Raw genomic sequence first — 20,669 nt, forward strand, 5'->3', positions numbered from 1 at the left:
TCCCTATCAATTTCCCGAAGACTCCAGTTCAATACAAGGTCATGCACTTGAGATATTTAGTGTTACCATAAATCGTGATCACACTGTATATATATTTATGCAATAAAAAGCTAAAAAAAAACTGATATTATGAAAGCAAAACAAAATTGTTTCAAATAATTATTGAGTTTTAGATATTGAGTGCACAATGAACAATTACAGGCAACAGTGATGTGTTTAAAAAAAGAAAAACATTTATAATAATAATAAATATTAGTAAATACATATAAGTATTTTAGTTTAGGGTTTTACCTTAAAATTATTATTTTAAAGAAACATTAAATCAATCGTTTAATAATCATTCATTACAAGTATGAAGTATTGACATTTAAACTTGCTATGTCTAAAATAATAATTTCTAGTACAATTTGGGAAGCTCATTCATCAAATTAAATGCACAATAATAAAATATCAACCAAGACTTGTATTTGTTAGGGTTTTACATTATTATTATTTTTTAACACTGTGATATCTAGAATGTTTTGCCCTAAATAAAAATTATTTAAAGACTGAAATTTGGACCATATAACCGTATATTTTTTTTATCATCAATAAACATTTATAAGTGGAAAAGAATACATTTCAACTTTTTTGCTCGGTAACAAAACATATGTATATCATAATATGTGTGCTGTGTGGTGTACATGGGTAGGCATTCAAATTAGATTAATTAATAATTATAAATTATTGTTGTGATAAGGTTATATGTTACATTTAAAATATATCATTAATGTAAAATGTGTTGTAATGTACAAGACAATTGACATCTGCAATTTATGTACTCCAGGGCTTTAATAAATCTATTATTATGCTTTTGTATGATAAAAAAAAAAAAAGATTAGTAGATCCAAGACCTCAAACCCTCTTAAATGGTATTTTGATTTGAAATTTACATTGGATATTACTCATTAGTAATACTTTTTAATAGCTTTGTTATTGATCAATGAATTAAAGAAATTTGAACTTTTCTGATACATGAAACACAATTACAGCTTGCACATTTTTTAATAGAATTGTGTAACTGAAGTTATACAATGCATGTTTTTCTTTTTGTCTTTCTCATAACTTACTTTGGATGTGAATATCAATTTTGAGGGAGGTTTCTGGTAGCAAATTTGATCTAGTCGATTCTTGAAAAAATAGAAATTCCCTGTTTTTAAATCTTAATAGAGGAAAACAAACAAAAAATGGAAATATTTAAACAACTACATTTTTAACAAAATAAATATTATAATGCAGGAAAAATAACCATAGTTTGAATTATTTATGAAATATTTGTATTAGAATTTTCTAGACAAAATTTAATAATTGTCTAAATATATTTACTCTATTTAAATTAAAACATCTTATATGTTCATTTTTTCCTTGATTTGTGTTGATGAGTACTTTTGTTTTTCGGTCAAAAAGTAAAATGTAATACAAGGTTCCTCATTAGTGTTCGTTATAACAGTTTAAAAATATGGAAGTACATTTTTCTTTTATTATAAGATAGTGTGAAGTTCAAATGTGGAAATCACTAAGATTTACTAATTATTCTGATTATTCTGTAGTAAAAAATGCATACAATTTTCAATTTATGTAACTTATGCCTTTATGCATAGTCAATTTGTGTGTCACACAAATTAACAATGCATGCGGACATTAGATTTACAACTAAAATTGTCTTAAACTAACCTATTAGAACAAGATTTATGCGTTATATTAAAAAATAAGAAGTCTACTATCATAAATCAAAAAAAATTATGGTAATCATTAATATGAAAGGCTTAAGATTTTCTGAGATGTGTTTTTTGGACACTTAGTGGTACTTAAATCCACCATTTTTATGCCGGATAATCCCAGCATAATATGCAGTGTTCCTTAAACGTTAAAATTTAAAACACAATATACATCAAGACTGCATATTAATGATTTATTGTATAATATTGTGTAAAATTACACATGACTGAATATCATCAAATTACATCAAATCAGACATTTTATAATTTATAATTAACAAAGGTATAAACTAATTAGAAAACATAAAATTACTATATTATGGACCACATACAATTTTAAAATTAACAAAAATTTAATTTGAAATAAAAAAAATACTATTTTTGTACGCGATAAATCAATAAACATAAAATAAATAATAATAGCAAGTAATTGTACAGTTTATATTAAAATAAAAATAATTAGGAGCTAGAAGTTATTGATAATATTGAGTATGTTATTAAATTTTAAAAATATCACTAACTTCAATTAAATAAAATAGATATTATGTAAAAAAAAAATTATAAAATAATACATTTGGTTGTTTTTATGAATTTGTACCTAACACATAAAAATAATCTTTATATTATATATAAACTAAAATTATTAAAATGTTCTTATTAGTCTGAATTACATTTTTTTGTATAATATTCTATGTTTCTAGTAGTTCTATACTTTAAACAAATATTCAAGGCAGCCCGTCCATCTTCAGTTTTATAGTCTGTAAAATTGTCAGATACAAATAGCGTAATAATATTTGCCATAAGATTGATTTTTGAAATTTTCTTCATCAGTTTATTCTTTCTCCTAAACATTTCAAAACAATTATTATTAGTAATTACTATATTTAATTCAACAAACATAGATTTGTTTAGCTCGTGTAACATCACAAAACATCTTGTAAATTATTGGGCTTTGGAAATTAAAACTATAAGGACCATAGTAGATACATAATTTGGTGTAACTGTATGTACACTGACAAGTTGTAATACTACCAAGAAGTATTTTCATACAAAATTAAATATAACACAAAATATTTAGTTTTTTAACAACATGCATAATTAAAGAACTATATAAATGATGTAACTATGTATTATGTAGTTGCAATACATAATACATTCCTGAGTGATATGAATGCATCAATTTACTACTCAGCATGTATAAAAAAAAAATAAATAAAAATTACAAATAAAACCGGTCAAGTGTGAGCCGGACTCGAGCACGAAGGGTTCAGTGCCATCATCAGCTATAAACATGTTGGCAACACTGCTTGTATTATATATTTTAGGATTTGTTAGTATTTGTTGTTATAGCAGCAACAGATATATATATACATCTGTGAAAAATTCAACTTTCTAACTTTCATGGTTCATGAGATACAGCCTGGTGACAGGCGGACGGACGGACAGCGAAGCCTTAGTAATAGGGTCCCGTTTTACCATACGGAACCCTAAAAAAACCATTTTGATTTTAACTACCAGTACTAATATTAATCTTAAACCTATTAAACTCACTTATTGGTATCAGTTTCATTCAATAGAGTGATGTTTGATACATCAACACTATTCAAAACATTTGCATATACCTTGAATGAATTTATGTATGAAGTAAAGCTATCATAAGGATTAACAGAAAGATTTTTAATTTCTTTATTAGTTTCGATTAAGGTCCGTAAATGATCTTTAAGAAGTCTGAAAACAAATAATATATATTAATAATGATTCAAGTAATGAAATAATAAAATAATGAAACTAATAAGTATTACTTTAAAAAATAATGGTCTTTGTCACTGTAATTTAAATTGGTTTTTAGACGAGTTGCATACATATTCATAGAATAAATACCATAAGTACATGCATATTCTAAAAGGTGAAGTTCCAGCATGATAAAAGATTGAAGATCATTAGATGCATACTGATATTCTGATTGAATATCTTTAGACGCATATGCCGTTTGAGAGTTAATGTCTGAAAAACATAATTTACAGTGATAAGTATTTTATATTAATATATAATTAAACATTACTCAATAACATAAACTGAAAAAAGGCAGCTAAGTATGTATCGTTCCTAAACAAATGAACCATATTAATGGTAAATACAAAATAGGGTACTTACCAATATCATATTTAGCACGCAAGAAAAAATATCTAGATTTCAGTAAATTAAGTAGATCAACTGCTATATCAATGTCTTCTGTTACTTTTTCCAGTTCGGAACTCATAACTGTTTTGAGGTTTTAAATCTGCAAAACAAAATAATTTACTACCAAAACTATCGCGATGTTGAAAGATAGTAAAAAAGAAGTAAAAATATGACACGATCACACAAACTAATAATTGATCATAATTTATTGAAAATATAAGCATAATTATGTAGTTGCATAGTTGTTGATTGTTCAATGCGTTCAACAATCAACAGTGTGTAATATTGTCGGTTTTTTTCAAAGATAAAGTATGTGATAAGAATTTTTGAATTTTGGCACAATGTACCAACCACGATTAAAGATATAAGCATAAATAAGGTATAATAATATAATATCTTAAATCGTGGTACCAACATATGAAATTGAAAAAAAAAAATTATAAAATGAAATAAATAAGTAAGTAAAATTAATAAATTTTTTTATAATATAAAATATAATGCAATAGAATTTATTATTATATATTAAATATATGTATAAGGTATGGGGACAAAAATTTGGATTAGAATGCAAATAGAATGAACAAGACCGTGGTCTAAAGCTGTATATATTCTGTGGCTAAAGGCGGGTTCACAACTACCCATGTCGTGTCGTGTGAATTGTGAATTCAAATTTCAATTCGTTCTTCGGGGATATTCCGAATCAGGACGATACCAACTTGGTATCTAATCAAAATATAATAAACCATATATATAAACCACGGTTTAAGATATACAAGATATACAAGATATCTTAAGCCGTGACATAAACATTAATCGTGGTTATCAGCACGATTTAAGGTATATAATATAGCTATATTTACGGCACATATATATTATCTTAAATTGTGGTTATCAGTGTGTGGTATGTTAGTTACTTTGTAAATTTGTAATAATTATTGTTCCATACGGATATAGGTACCTATTGGTTTGTCAAGCCTGCCATATAGACCATAGAATATTCATACCATTGAGTAATTCATACAAAGCTAGAATATATCGATACACCGGTACCTATTCTATTCTATGGTACCTATTTACTAAATATCATTAATTATAGTTTTATACACCAGTGACAATGTGAAGTGTGATTTAGGCTGATAAAGATCTCGGACCTCCAGAGTACAGCCTACGAGCCCATAAATTACATTACTTCATACTTCACTAGACGGCAGACAGTATTATTTGCTACAGCCCACAACCTAGTTTCTAATTTCTATTCCGGCGCCCGACTGCAGGTGTAGCGGTGCTCCTCGGTGCAACCGCTGACGGTGTTCTTACAAGTTACAATCATTACAATCATTGAATAATTCTTCATTTGGCCGTTCAGCATTAGCTGCTTAATATTTTTAATTGAATCTAAGATGAGCCGTGGAGGGAAATCGAAAAATGCATACCTGCCTGGAGATTTGGTGGCATTGGGCTCAAAAACTAGTCGCGTTGAACCAAATCCACAAGAGAAACGTGGTAGTAATATTTTATTACATAGAAAGTTAATGGAATCAAATTTATCTGGTAAGTTTTTTTGATTGTCGGTGTTTGACGCTGATGCTAATCAGTCACCAGATGAAACATGGTTATCGATATGAATATTTGTTAAAATCAAAGTACCTCAATATTATTGGTTTCTATACGTGTAGAACACCATAAATGATAGTAACTATTGTGTTTGTCTATAGAAAACAAAAATTATTTTGATGAAGTATATTAATTTAGTTATATTACTGAACAAATATACTATATTTTACGACATTTAATATTAATATGTTTTCACTATTTTAAATTTAGATAGAAAACGAACTGGACCACCTATAGCTGCTATACCTAGTAAAAAGCCTAAACATGCAGGCTCTAGTCATAGTTCATTTGCTTGGGAACAGATGTGTATTGAAGTTGATTCCATTGACTTAATCGAATCACTAAGTTATTCTATTCAAAATCAAGAGAATTTAAAAGCTGTAAGTATATAAATAAAATCATTTTTTTAACAATACATAACATGTGAAATATTTGATTATTTTTATTTTTACCTAAAAATATGATTCATTCATAACATATATTATATTTGATTGAATAGTTTGTTTGTTTACTGTCAAGATAATATAATATAAATCTTAAGTATTTATCTTATATTTTGATTGTTACTTGCGCAAGTAAAATGTACAATAAAAGTTATAAACCCCCTCATTATGTTTTTGTTAAATGATCATGGTTAACACCTTTTTAATTAAATAATTCATCAAATTATTATACTTAGGTACTTAATTATAAATAATTTCATTTTAGGTCGGATTACTTTTTGGAGCTTTTAAAATCATGCATACGCAGCGCTTAAAACCAGATTTATTTTGGAGTTTATTAATTGCTGCTCGTCAATTTCCCACATTATTTCATAATGAAGAAATTATAAATGCTTTGTGCTCTATCCTCACTTGTCATTCAGTTGCTTCAACTAAACAACGTCAATATAACATAGTAGCTGCAATTACTTCTGTTAATTTATTAGTAGTATCACACGATAAATTATCTAATTGGCCAGAAGCATTTGTTAAGGTACTTACTTAAAATATAATTAAACCGTTTTTGTAAGTAATATCATTATTTATTAATTTTAAGGTTTTTGTAGAAGACTCAATGGGTGAACGTTTGTGGGTAGATAATGAAGAATGTCGATTTTTTGTTGAAAACATAAGAGTTAGCTTCAATACACGTCCTTCACCTTTTATTCCTTTGGATTTTTTGGATACAATGAGTACAACAGAAACAGCGTTATTTACACCGGAAACTTATGAAGTTTCTGTAGTGCCAAGATATGGAGCTAATCAATCAGTAATCGAAAATATAATTTTAGACATTGCCAAAGAATATTTAATCAGAAGGCAATCAACTGAGGGAATATCCAGGAGTTTGTTAAAATTATTATCTATTGCTACTGGAATTTTGGAGGTAAGTTGTTACAACTATTACCATTTTATGAATATTATTTAAAATTTTAATTTTAGATTCGAGTTATGGTTGCTGGTAAATTGGAAGTTTGGTTACAAAATGCTAAACTCGTACGGCCAGCCCAAGAATTACTTTTAGCAGTTTGTGTTAACTGTACTTCACGCACTCAAAGAGACTTTGATGTTATTTCAACTATTGTCAAAATGAGATTAAAAACAAAAGCCATGGGTAACTTTTACGTATCTTGTATCAAGTTAGTAAATCAAATTTTTTTTATTTTTACTATAATTTAAGTCAACAACTTTACAATAATCTCACTTAATATTAATTTTTTTAGAGAATTGATTTCAGTAAATTCAAGTAATTTGCCAGTTATATTAAAAAATGTAGTTTATAATGAAATGTCTACTTCACGAAATACAAGTAATATGGCAATTTTTCAAGTTATTTTCAAAGCTGAACCAGATCAAAGTGCATTACTTTTAGCTGACATTTTTCAGGTTTGAATTTTTAAAGTACTTAAGAATTATTCTTATATAGTATATACTAATAATCTGAAATCATAATTAGGAATTATTGATATTACGAGATGATTATTTGAGACCATTACGTGGACTTCTAAGAGAAATATCGCGCCAAGTTCGGTCTGATTTCAACTTTTTGACTTTTTGTCAAGGTCTTATAGGTGCCAAAGAGCCATTAAATCAAACACCTGAGGTTAAAGATAGAGTTTTTGCTGGAATTATAGATCTTTTAACATTGTGTATATTTCTAACTGTATACCCATATATGCGTTCAGAACGAAAAGACGTTGTACAGGTAAAAAAAAAAAAATATTTTATAAAAGAAATAACTAATTGTTTTTTTTTATTAGTTTGAAAAAATGCAACAAGTTATATCCAAAATTCAAAAAGATGGAGTTGTGTGGCTCCAAGATAGTGTTTTAAGAACTTATCGACCGGCCCCTACTGATTTTGTTCATGCATTACACAAAGTATATATTTTATTTGTTATTTAATATTTATACAATTTTATACTTACTATTTCATGTTCATTGCATTGTTTTTGACTTTTGTTATAAGAATAATGTTGTAACTTTTATTTAATGGTTTTAGATATTATTAATGGAGGCACCTGAACAATATTATAAATTAGAAAGTTGGCCTCCTGAGCAAGATAGAACAACAATATTTAGAATTGCTACTGAAGTACCATTGCTACAAGGTACAGTTATAACAATACTTATGATTGGATTGTCAAAAGAACACCCTTTGAACTCACCAGACGCCCTGGAGTTGGTAGATCAATTAGTAAAACGTGCTGCTTCGCTACAAGTCTATCAGAATTTTAATACAATTCGAGGTAAAAGTCTATAGATATATGTTCTAAAAAGAATTTGATTATATTAACTAACCGTACTATTTTTAGCCGACAAATGTGAATTGTTTGAAATATTACTGAATTCATGTGCATATCATCATCCTGATAAAATTGAGTTACCATTAGGATATACACCTCCACAATTAGCCATATCAAATTTGTATTGGAAAACATGGTTAATAATGTTAATATATTGTGCTCACATACCATTAGTTTTTGGAACTCTAGCCTGCCGAAAATATCCAATGTTAAGAATATTTATTGAGATGTGTATAACAAATAATTTTTCTTTTCCCACATTCCTGGAAGATCTTCAGTTGCAATCGGTTGAAAAACAAAAAATACTTGAGTTTGAATCATATTTGGCTGCAGCTTCTACTAAAGTCACAATAACTGAACAGACGAGTTTACTGTTAAGTCAACTTATGGGTATGGACCCTATTGGTCCACCTAGGCGTCCACCATCGTCTATATTAGAACAACTAAGAGTAATGAATACAAACCTACGTATTGGCCACTTGTTGTGCCGATCAAGAGACCCTGATTTTCTTTTGGACATAATTCAACGCCAAGGAACTTCACAGTCAATGCCTTGGCTGGCTGATTTAGTAAATTCATCTGAAGGATCATTGAAGTAAATATAATTTATGATTGCTAAGAATTGTAATTTTGTTATTAAATTGTTACTTTTTAGTCATTTACCTGTTCAATGTTTATGTGAGTTTTTATTGAGTCCAAGTTGTCGACAACAAGGTAAATTTAATCAATTACTGAATCATTTGAGAAAGCTGTTAATGCATCCAGAAACTGATCCAATAATAAGTTGTGAAGTTTTGGAGTATTTTTTAAGACGCCTAAGTTCTCCAACAAGTAGACAACATGCTATTTTAGTAAGTTAAAATACAGATTGAAAAGTAACATATTATACATGTTCTTATTTCTTCCTTAATTGTACTTATTAAATCCCTTAAAATTAATATTGAATTTTGATTTTTATAGGGCTTAAAATTATTATTAAATGAAACTGATGATAAAATTATTGATGTTGATAAAGTAATTGAATCAAAAACTGATGTTTCGTGGTTATTAACAAGTCTACCACAACTTCCAAATTTTCCTGCTTTTAAGTCCCAAGCAAGTGTTATAAATTATAGTTAAATTTTTAGCTCAATAAAGTCAGTTTTTTAATTATTTATTTGCTCAAATGTCAGATTGTTATAGCTCTGAGACAAGCTTGTCAAGTAGAAAATGATCCACATTTAATAACAGCATACTTAACGTTTCTGGCTGAACGAACTTCTGATGTGGACAAGGTGGATAGCTTAACTAATGAGCAGCTTGCTGACATGGTGCTTGATATGGCACAGTTAATTGTTGAACGAAGTACAGTTATGGCTGCAGTTCTACCTATATCAACAGATACAGTTACTGTGTTCAATATTGCTCTAAATTCTTTAGTCAACATATTTTACACGTTTTTAAGCAGGGTATGTTTTTTTACCAAACTACAATTTTTCATTTATAAATGTGTTGATTGTTTTGATTGTTGATTGTAGGCTAGAGAACCTTGTCGTCAAAATCATCCTTGGTCAGAGAATCAAGATCAAATTCTCGTAACATGGCCAGGTGGACAAGAATGCACTTTACACATTCTGGTTGTACATGCTATGATTATACTGTTGACTTATGGCCCTCAGTGTATTCATGATCCACTGAAATTTGATAATTTATTGGAAGCTTGGTTTCCAACAGATAGAAAACAAATGCCTAAAGTAAACCATAAATAATATTTAAAATTGCTTAAATATTGTTTACTATATTTATACTATTTTTTTTTTACAGGCTTATTTGGTTGATACATCAGAAGAAGCATTACTTATACCTGATTGGCTTAAGCTGCGTATGATTAGGTCTAGGGTTCCTAGACTTGTAGAAGAAGCATTGACCGATCTTGAACCACCTCAGTTAATATTATTTATTCAATCGTTTGGGATACCAGTTGCATCAATGAGGTCAGTAAATATCATAATATAGAATTTGGTAACTCTTTAGAATTCTTTTGATTTGAAATTAAAAAAATTGTATTTAGCAAACTATTGGACATATTGGACAATGCTGTGTGTCATGATCAAGAAGCCATTAAAGCTGCTGTTATGGATAAAGCTTATATGGTTCAACTTGTTCAAGTACAGCAGAGACGTGGAGCACAGGGTGGTCAAATATTCTCATCTGTATTAACATTAAATGAAGAATCAACTATAATGGAAGTAGAAGAAAAAGTACAATTATCTGATAGACAACATTTATCAATAAAAGGTATTTAATTTATAATTAATATTTGATATACTATTTAAACTAATAATTATATTGTTTTAGACAAACCAATTAGTTTATTAGAAAAGCATAAGAATATAAATGTTGATTTAATCATTAAAAATCTTTTTACTTCCAAGATGGAGGGTGAAGAATTTTTATTTTTGTTACAAGTATGTTTAACAGTTTTATAATTTTATTTTGCATATGTTTTAATTTTTATATTTTCAGTCACTATCACAAGATGCAAAATCACTAGCTCAAAAGTTTATGATTGCAATGCTCAAAAATATGTATAAAAATAAAGGATTTGTGCGTTCTGTCATTGCCAATGAAAATATAACTTGCCATTTACTTAAAGTGTTGATGATGAAATGTGGCTACAACAAAATATTAATGTCTATTGTTAAATTGATGCTGGCTCAATTGAATTTGAAGAAAAAACAAAATAATTTGCGTATGATTATAATGAATTATAAAAATAAATATGGTTCGTTATTAAATTTTTTTATGAAACAATTTTGCAGTTTAGCTCAAAAGCAAGCTTTCATAATGTTTTTTACAAATTGTTTTGTTTTGAAAAAAATCCCAAAAATTCCTCTTGAGCTAAACTGCATTTAGTTCTTTATTTCTTAGTATTTGATTATCTAATATAAATTTTGATTTAGTGGAAAAAAATAAAAAGACTCCTCATAAAAATAAAAAAACAAATGAACCAGAATTGATGGAAGTTGATAATTTAATTAAAGAACAAAAACGTTCACTCTTTGTAGATCTACCAAAAGAAATTGAATTAAAAATATCTGATTTAACAATTCATCAACAGGTAACATATCATCAAGAGGATGTGATACCCATATGTGTTGTTTAGGTCTTATAAGCGTTTAACATGACAAATTATATATTTAATACGCAGAAGACGTTAACCTCTGTTAATTTAAAAATTAGAGTGAATTGACCTCTTATAAAATCTAAACTTAAGATTATTATCTAGGCAACCTCATGGACTATTTATTATATTTCAATTTTAAATAGAGTTATGAGTATTTTAAAATGTACAAATAATTAACAATTTTAAAATACTCATAACTTGCTTTAAAATTAAAATATAATAAAATCCCATGAGGTTGCCTAGATAATAATCTTACCTTTAGATTTTATACGTGTTCTGCTGAGCGTACAATTTACTATGTAACACACTTCTAAGATGGAGACAACACATGTTGGTATCACGTCCTCTCAAAATTTAAGTATAGCATTTAAATTATTACATAATGTTGTTTTTTCAGGTTAATATGTTGTTTTCAAAGACAACTAGTGAGAAATGGAATTCTGTAAGAAAGTGTAGACCATACTTATTAACTTTACTTAATCACCACATGAATTGGTCATCGTTGGAATGTGTTTTAGATATTTTATTACAGCTACACAATGTTGAAAAGTTAGTTTCTAATATATCAATTTTTTGTTTTTTAGTAATAACGTTAATAATTATAGAAATATAGAGAATACATTTTTTTCTTATATAAATTATATAGATATAAATATTTTCATTAAAACTTATAAATGCCACTTATTGTATAATTGTTAAATTTGTATTCATTAATTATTTTTTATTATTTTTTTTAGATTTGAACCTTCGTCAGTTCTTGATTTAATATCAGCTATTACGACAAATCCCAAATTATGGCAAGGTAGAGAAATGAATGCTTCTAAAAGTAGATCAAATGAAGGATTAATGTTATTGAACCATGATCAGGTAAAACTATTTTTCTTTTAAACTATTAAAACTGAAATTAATTAATTTTGATAATAAAACTAACTTCAGTATTAAGTGGATAGCTTTTCTCCACTCTTTGTTATGAATAAATTAATCACATATACTGATATACTTATTATTGTACATAATGCCTATAAATCAATATCTATATTTTTAAATAATACAAAATGATGATTTTGATAATTTTAAAGCTAAAAGTTTTTATATTATTGAATGAAGAAGATACCTTGTACTAAACATTAGATATTTATTGAATTAATCATTTAATTTTGATTTTTGACTTTTGGTTATAGCTGGATCTTAGATTAATTAAATTTGACAAAAAAAATTATTTTGAATTTATACTTTCATACTAACCAAATAATTAATGACGTTCTTGTAATTCTTTGTTTATCATAATTTATACTAAAAATATAGTATTTATTTTTATTTTAAGCTTACTGCATTGTTATTGTACATGATTGAAGAATGTAAAGTAAAACATGAAGATCCAAATATAAATTGGACAGAATTATCTGCATTCATGTTAACTAAGTTATCAGTGATATTGAAAAACTGTTTGGCTAAAAATGACTGTGTCCAAATCTTCCACAATATTTATTTGAAATATATTAATAAGTAACTATGAAGTAAGCTGTTGTATATAATCTCCATTGCTAATTCGTCAACCTATTGTTATTTTTTCAGTTCAAATATCGCAGTGTTTAAACAGCTTTTAAGTCTTGTGTATACAAATGATCCAAATATCATAAGTAAATTACAATATTATGATATGGATGGCTTCTTGGATCCAATAATTATAAAAGGTATACATTAGCTTTGGCTTATGATTGATTTAATAATGTTAAAATCTAATTGTTTTTAAATCTGACAGAAAGTGAAGGATGTGCTTTGGACTCAATTTCACACACTGTTGTGTCATCAATTGTGTCCACTAAAATTAAAAGGGACAAAGAATTAAATAAAAAAATATATGACTATGAAATATTAGCTAAGCGGTTATGTACAACTCATCCGCTTTTATTCTTAAGGTAATAAATTATAATTGGTTTTACTCGTGCAAGTATTTTTATTAATTTTTTTTTTTTAGGGTATTTGAACTATTATCAGCCCCATTACGTAGATGTTGTTACCTCGAGTTTAGAGCAATGAAATCGGGTCATCTATTATTACTCAATAATATTCTTGATTTATTAGAAAGTTTAGAGCCAACAGTATATTTGCCATTTTACACAGACGCTCTTCACAAACTTTTGGGAATTTTCCTGACCATTATCAGTGTAATTGTTTTAGTTAATTTTATATTGCATAATTTTGCTATACAAGATTTAAACTATTTCAACATTTTCCATTTTTAGAATAATTTAAACGTGAGTGCTGCAAGAAAAGAATTCAATACACTTTTAACAAAATTTGGTAACCGAGTACATAGCTATATCGCTGCAAATTCACAAGATGCTATGGTGTTTATTAAATCAAATATTATGTGGTTTGGGTAAATATTATTTCATCAAAATATTATAGTACTTAACATATGTGATTTAAATAACTTTGTGAATTGTTTTCTTTTCAGCAATGTCATTGAGAGGTACAAAACAATTGGAAATCTGAATTTACTAATTAGTCAAAATGACCAAGTGATAGTTTTACAGCCACCAAACGAAACATCAAATGATTTGCCTTACGATCATTTCTTTAGTTGTTTTAAAGACTCTGGTAATCTAAATTGCAAATTTGATACAAGTCTGTGTCGTCTATTAACATTATTAATTATTTGTATTAATTATTTTAAGATTCTGCAACCAATTTATTATCTGACATGGAACGTTCTGCCTTTCGTAGTAACCGAGCATTGGAGCCATTTTTAAATAAAGTCACATCATTGATTAGGAATCCTAGTTCACATTTACGTTTACCATCTCTTGGACTATTATTGCATTATTTACAGTTTAATAATAGTAACTTGTCTACAAACTCTGTGCTAGTGCCAGCAATACTGAGTGCACTGTTGTCCGATGATGATGAAGTTTCTAGCACAATAAGAAACCATATTGATTCATTATCAATGTCGAGAGGTAAATTATTTATAATTATAATTTATTTCACATTTATTTTCATATCAGTTTGTGTTTACATGCTATATTCTAATTATAATTTAAACAAACTCATTTAGTTTTATAAATTTTCAATTTTCATTAAAATTATCAATCATACATTTTATATGATTCGCCAGTCAGTCATGCTCACCACCATATTTTCATTTAATAATAAATTTGTTAAAATTCTTGATACTTTTTAGTTTTTATTGTACGTTGCAGTGGATAATTTTTTTCGTGTACTTAATTCAAAATTTGAACGCACAGTTTTTCAGTTATTAAAATGTTTTTACTTAGGACAGACCTAATCATACGATCATAGAACCTTCAAAATTGTTTTACAAAAATATAAAGTAAATGTTATAATGGATCTAGTATTCTATTATATTTGGATCATTTTTTAAAATTATAATTTAATGTACATTTCTAAAATTCTTAAGTCACTATAGCCCCCATATCTTTTGAACCCTCTATCATGGACCTATTATCCTAAGTACTCAAAATCAATTAACTCAAAAACTACTCGATTGAATTTTGATTTTGATACATCAAAATTATTCACTAAATAATTTACAGTAGACCACTGTTTTTCGGTTCTCGTTCTAAATACATGGAGTGTCTCCACAGGACATTCCTTAAGTGGTAAAAAAATCACAAAAATTTGAAAATATGGTCATTAAGTATATTTAATAATTCTAAAAACAGATTTTGAAGAAATAAATGGGAGGGTGGTGCTTGTCGGATGCTTGCTGAATTACCCTCTTATCTCTATATATTTTGTTATAAAAAATACTTTATATTTATCATTAAATTATTTTTAGAAATGGCATTGTCTTTGTTACTGGAAACATTCAAAGTTGGCATTTACAAAAGTCTGAACACAACCCCTATGATTACAAAAACGATTTCTACAATGAATCTTCAGTCTGGATGTTAAATATGTGTATTATTATTTTTTAATTTGATGCGTTTTTAAGTTTTAATTGTATTGTCAAGGAATATGTTTTATATTATATACAATAATACACCAACACTTAGCTATTGTAAAAAGTATTGATTTTATAATTAATGTTTCAAACTGACAAAAGTTAAAGACAATAACATTAAGAGAAGAGATCAGTAGGACTTTTTTTTTCTAAAGGAATTTAAGTATTAAATATTTTCAAGTTGTTAATTTTAGTATGTGTATACATTGAAACTTAGCAATGTAAATTCTTATTTTTTTTTTCATTGTACAATTATGTATAACATTAATTTACTGTGAAAATGTAGTTTTTTTCTGTTTTTTTATATATTGATAATAATATTATGTACAATTCTATTTTAGTGTTATAGTATTAATCTACTTTCTTTAATGAATAATATGGAAAGCATTTCATCATATCCTTCTTTTATGGCATAGAATATCCAGATCCCTTCACACAGCCTCTTTTTCTATGGTCACAATTTATAGGTATTTTGATATTAAAGTGCTTTTTATGTACTTACTATAACTTATAAGTGCAATAAAATGGTATATGTTTCGTAATAATTGATAAAAAATGCCTGTTTTGTTGAGTAATAATTAGAAAAATTTACATTTAATCTTGATCCAGCAATCGATTAGTTAACGCTGAACTTTTATATATTGATTAGTTTCAAAATAGTCATGCACCACAAAAATATTAGAAGTTTTTATAGATATGATTATGTTATAGTTATAGTTTTACATTATGAAGAATAAAATAACTAGGGTGAACCATAAACCAGCTAAATTATTTAATATAAAGTCAGTACTCAGTTGTAATCAGACAGTGATGACTCTAATGTGTATAAATTTCTAATTTGTAACAAAATCTGTTGTGAGAAAAAAAATATAATTATCTGTAATATCTAGAAATTATGCTAGTTTTTCTTGTTTTATAGGTCATTTACTACAGACAATTGATTGCAGTTAATGAATATTTTTTCTATATTAATTATAATATATCAATTCCAATCACTTATAATTATGTCTAAATCATAATTATCTAGTTAAGATTTTGATTTACATTGAAATTTTAAATTTAAAAAAAAACATGCAAATAAATGTGGGTTTTCAATTTTGTATTGTAAGTACAATATAGGTATCTAGTTTGATAATACATCAGGAGTTTAGGACATAAAACAATGATATAAAGTTTTTTTATCAATATTTATTATGTCTACTTACTACACTACAAAAATGTACTAATAATAAATCTAGACCGTATTTAGAGTACAATATAGACTATAAATGGTTGATATGCCATGATATAATATAATATGATTATATAATATAATATAATATGCCATACTATATTATAGTATTCAACTAATGAAATAAAAATAAAGGTACAAACAACATTACAATAAAACAACACATTTAACATGAGAGGAAAACAATAATTTTTCTGAAAGGAATAAATAAAAAGCTAAATAATAATAATAAATATAAATTATAATTACTAATCTAGATATTCTATTTTATATTTTCTTAATATTATTGATAAATGCTCTACAATTGGAAATGTATATTATTATATTATAGTACACACACTTTTACTGTTTACAATAAGTGTATAAGATTAATGACATCGTAACTCAGTTTTAATTTAATAATTATTTTTTTAATGTTTTAGGTTTAAGCAGTAACAATTAAATTGTCAGTAAGTTATACAAATATTGTAACTAAAAAAAATATAAAATAAAAATATTGTTTGCATTGAACAGAAATCATAATATATTTCAAGATATTAATACATTAATTTTGATTGTCAAAGTAAAATAATAAAAATTAACATAATTGACTTAAGTTAAGGGTTATAGGATAAGGTAACTTTATGTTACATAATTTATAATGAATAATACAGTATGTGTCTTTCAACTTGATAAATATAACATTAAAAAGAAAGTTTTGTCTTTTAGGCTCAATATAAATTATTAATAATGGTTAAAATTTCATAGATTCAAGATTTAATCAAACAGTCAATTTTGAAATAAACTCAAGGTTTAAAAATGTATTATTATTAATATAAAGAATTCAAGAGGTGAAAAAGTAACTTTATTAATATTTGAGTATTTGAGTTTTAATTATTATGCAACCAGTTTAATAGTGCAATGTTAATCACAAGACAGTACATGGCCCCATGGAGTTATATATATGTCATATTATTATATAAAAGTATGAATATTGGTTAAGTTGATGATAATTGGTTTTTTTTATTAGTCAATATCTCATTGTTTAATCAACAATTATTGTCTTAGGCATGAAGTAGATTGAGTATTTATTAGAAAAAACAATTTATATTACGCTTGAAATCAGACAACTAATTTATATAACCTACTAGGACAAAAGTTGATTGATTTAAGTGTGGAATTGTATTATGTATATACTACAATTAGCAGTTTATATAACTTCTTAGTTAGACTTTTAACCAATAGGAATTCATATTTTAACTGTGACATATTTGACATATAAATAATACTTAAATATCAATAAATGTTCACAAACATTACAAACATCACAAACAAAGTAATTTAACTCTTAATCTGAATCTATGGAAAGAAAATTTCCCTTAAAATTATAGGTAGATTAAATACATGTTCAATTATAATTATTATTTATGTGTGAATCATGATTTTTTTCTTTAACTTAAATAATAAAATAAATAATATTTAATATATGTTGCACCAATATTATAATATACTTAAACACTAGGTAGTAGGTTCACAGTATTTATGGTAATGAAACAGATGCTTATTAATTGTTTATTTCTAAAATATTTTTGAATGGCACTTAAATTATGATTATTATTTATTAATATATTTTTTGTAGATAATTATAATTTGTATATTGTGTTTAATATAGTAGGTAACTTTATGAAGACTTCTTGAGTCCAACTAATTTAAAGAAATTATTGTTAACCATTTTTTTTCCAATTTATTATTATTTGCATTATTTGGAGGTAAGATCTTGAAATCTTACACATATGGTTGTCATGAAACGTCTAAACACACCTTTAGCTCGATTCTGCCATTCATTAATTTTCTTTATATTTGATTCAACTACAAAAAAATAAACCAAATTAATAAATATCTTTCAATTGTATAAAAAAATCAACTTTTTGTTCTTACATAAATGAGATCCTCCATTGCATTTGGTCTGAAAATAAAATAAAATTTGATTAAGTTTAGTAAATAACAAAGAAAACTAGCAAATAGAAAATTTTAACTTTAAATATTTATATTTTAGATGTGTATGAATTATAAATAACAAATTTTAAATTTAGACACAAGCTTCTTGCCCTTTTTCTCAAAAATCCATGAAAACTTTGAACCATATCACAATCCAACAAGTTATAAATCCCATATCCCTCCTCTCTAGAAAAAAACAACATTGCAAATATGTTTTTTTCCCAGTTTATATCAATCCTTGGAGTTTGGCATGCAAGCTTATTTTCTAAACTTTAAAAATAATTTTCAATTTTACTGTTATTCCTGATTAAATCTTATTTGACAAATTGTCATATATAAATTTATTATGGATCAGCTCTTTTTAATCAATGCTAAAGTACCAAAAGGTGGTAAAATAAAAATAATTTACAAATCACTATCAAAACTTATTTGGATTTATGATCTACAGCTAAAAAAATTTGTTTTCAGTAAAATACAAACATTTCAAAATAGGTACCTTACTTTTCAAAATTACTAATGCTCCACCTATTAATTATAATTTTACTTTTTATTAATGAGAATAACCTCCATATCACAACAATATTGACAAATAACTTTTTACAGTATAGGAGTTTTCTGTGCCGGTAGATATGATATTACATAGTTTGTTAAACTTTTACAAATAAATGTATCACTTTTAGTGGCTTTATTGATTTTAGAAAAAAAGACGCCGAAAAAGGTCATTTACACTAAATTTATAAATCAAAATTAAAATAATGTAACTAAATAGCTAATACTTTTCTAATCAAACCTATTGAAATCAAATATTCTTATTATGTATTGTATTTGTCATGGATGGTTTAATTTTTATTTAAATATAATGTTCATAGCAAACATTATATGACAAAGCTATATGATTATTCATACCCAGTGACAGCACATATGAAACTGAGCACGAAACCATATCCAGTTAAAGCCAATTATGTATTTTTAATATTCTACTATTTTCTATTATTTAAAAGAATATTATCAAATTAGATGGACACGAGAGAGACTTGTATAGAACAACAATGCTCAAAAATAATCCAAAAAAATTTATTGCTCCACAATACCTCAAAAAATTAAATAAAAACATTCTAGACCTTTCATAGCATATAGAAACTATAATGTTAACACTTAACTGCAGCTAGATAAGGCTTATGACATGTAAATAGAAAAGTATTTTTAAGGCTTCAAAATATCTAATAAAGCTTTTTTCACGTTTCATCCTCGTTATTTAAGTCCATACCCCTTAATAGAATTATTATTGGAAATAGGTAATACGGTATGTCAATAAGGTGGTTACTGGTTTAGTACTAAGGTGCATCACTAAACCAGTTACTTCTGTCAGTCTTACGACCTTTTTTTTTCGGAACGAGTAGTCATTGAAGTCATTACAGTATCTCGGATAATAATTTTGAATAAATGGCAACCATACGAAGTAGGATGCATATAACTCGGGGAAACTTGATACATGTACCTAACTATTTCTGAATGAAACATCGATCGACGATCATATATAATCATCATAATATTAGTAGTATTCCAGCCAGGGACTCGATTAAAGGTACTCGAGCGTTATTATTGTAGTACTTAACAGCGGGTAATTACGAAAGTTCTAGGTACCATGGTTCGTTGCGCTGCTTCGACTTTGGCGGTCTCGATTATGTCATCTACGAACACATTGGCGGCCGCCACCAACTGTGGATCATCAATGGACTCGTGCATTACAGCCATGGCGACGTCTGCGGATGTAACCCGACCGTTTGAAGTAAAATAACGACGGTACAATTTTTTTATAGTTTAAACAAAGGTGAAACGGAATAAAACTATAATATTATTATGATGTTTCGGTTTTGATTGTAAAATATTTTATGTAAAGATAACTATGCGAATTGAAATATTATTCAATCGATACAATCTACTAATTTCATCATGGTCATAACTCATAAATATTAAAATGTTATG

The 20,669-nt window shown here is 26.6% G+C and overlaps 2 protein-coding genes and 1 long non-coding RNA gene across 7 annotated transcripts; 1 reads left to right on the forward strand and 2 right to left on the reverse strand.

Moving 5' to 3' along the window:
• Positions 1 to 1,928: 1,928 nt before the first annotated feature.
• LOC100159804 lies at positions 1,929 to 4,226 on the reverse strand. Its single transcript, XM_001950469.5, has 4 exons — positions 3,912 to 4,226; positions 3,560 to 3,761; positions 3,309 to 3,485; positions 1,929 to 2,601 (listed from the first exon to the last, which is right to left on the reverse strand). The coding sequence occupies exons 1-4, from the start codon at positions 4,015 to 4,017 to the stop codon at positions 2,415 to 2,417; spliced, it is 672 nt and encodes a 223-aa protein (XP_001950504.1). The 5' UTR covers positions 4,018 to 4,226; the 3' UTR covers positions 1,929 to 2,414.
• A 584-nt stretch (positions 4,227 to 4,810) lies between these two features.
• Positions 4,811 to 16,020, forward strand: LOC100162510 (integrator complex subunit 1). 5 transcript variants are annotated; one of them, XM_016808140.2, is made up of 30 exons: positions 4,811 to 5,003; positions 5,071 to 5,489; positions 5,763 to 5,932; positions 6,261 to 6,527; positions 6,591 to 6,920; positions 6,977 to 7,173; positions 7,258 to 7,420; positions 7,491 to 7,739; positions 7,795 to 7,914; positions 8,036 to 8,282; positions 8,349 to 8,934; positions 8,995 to 9,190; positions 9,300 to 9,434; positions 9,512 to 9,787; positions 9,857 to 10,072; positions 10,143 to 10,312; positions 10,390 to 10,616; positions 10,677 to 10,786; positions 10,845 to 11,103; positions 11,282 to 11,439; positions 11,903 to 12,054; positions 12,243 to 12,372; positions 12,830 to 13,011; positions 13,081 to 13,199; positions 13,268 to 13,424; positions 13,484 to 13,673; positions 13,752 to 13,888; positions 13,967 to 14,109; positions 14,187 to 14,468; positions 15,311 to 16,020. In XM_016808140.2, exons 2-30 carry the CDS (start codon positions 5,339 to 5,341, stop codon positions 15,424 to 15,426), a joined length of 5,835 nt encoding a protein of 1,944 aa, XP_016663629.1. In that variant the 5' UTR covers positions 4,811 to 5,003; positions 5,071 to 5,338; the 3' UTR covers positions 15,427 to 16,020. The 5 variants fall into 5 exon arrangements, with proteins under 5 accessions (XP_016663629.1, XP_029345530.1, XP_016663630.1 ...); XM_029489670.1 differs by having other exon boundaries at positions 4,811 to 4,984; positions 5,035 to 5,489; XM_016808141.2 differs by having other exon boundaries at positions 4,811 to 4,984; positions 5,048 to 5,489.
• Positions 16,021 to 16,643: 623 nt separating this feature from the next.
• On the reverse strand, positions 16,644 to 20,669 carry LOC100568741. The gene is made up of 3 exons (XR_511153.3): positions 20,328 to 20,669; positions 18,624 to 18,651; positions 16,644 to 18,554 (listed from the first exon to the last, which is right to left on the reverse strand). It is a non-coding gene; the product is annotated as an uncharacterized LOC100568741 (long non-coding RNA).

Source organism: Acyrthosiphon pisum, chromosome A2 (genome assembly GCF_005508785.2).
Source record: "Acyrthosiphon pisum isolate AL4f chromosome A2, pea_aphid_22Mar2018_4r6ur, whole genome shotgun sequence".
Lineage (NCBI taxonomy): Eukaryota > Metazoa > Arthropoda > Insecta > Hemiptera > Aphididae > Acyrthosiphon > Acyrthosiphon pisum.

Coding starts and splice junctions, on each gene's coding strand:
- LOC100159804 (XM_001950469.5), bottom strand. CDS start 4,017: ATGAGTTCCGAACTGGAAAAAGTAACAGAAGACATTGATATAGCAGTT. Junction 3,762..3,911: donor GCGTGCTAAATATGATATTG/GTAAGTACCCTA, acceptor TATGTTTTTCAG/ACATTAACTCTCAAACGGCA. Junction 2,602..3,308: donor AATGAAACTGATACCAATAA/GTGAGTTTAATA, acceptor TGAAATGTTTAG/GAGAAAGAATAAACTGATGA.
- LOC100162510 (XM_016808139.2), top strand. CDS start 5,339: ATGAGCCGTGGAGGGAAATCGAAAAATGCATACCTGCCTGGAGATTTG. Junction 9,435..9,511: donor TTCCTGCTTTTAAGTCCCAA/GCAAGTGTTATA, acceptor CTCAAATGTCAG/ATTGTTATAGCTCTGAGACA. Junction 9,788..9,856: donor TTTACACGTTTTTAAGCAGG/GTATGTTTTTTT, acceptor TGTTGATTGTAG/GCTAGAGAACCTTGTCGTCA.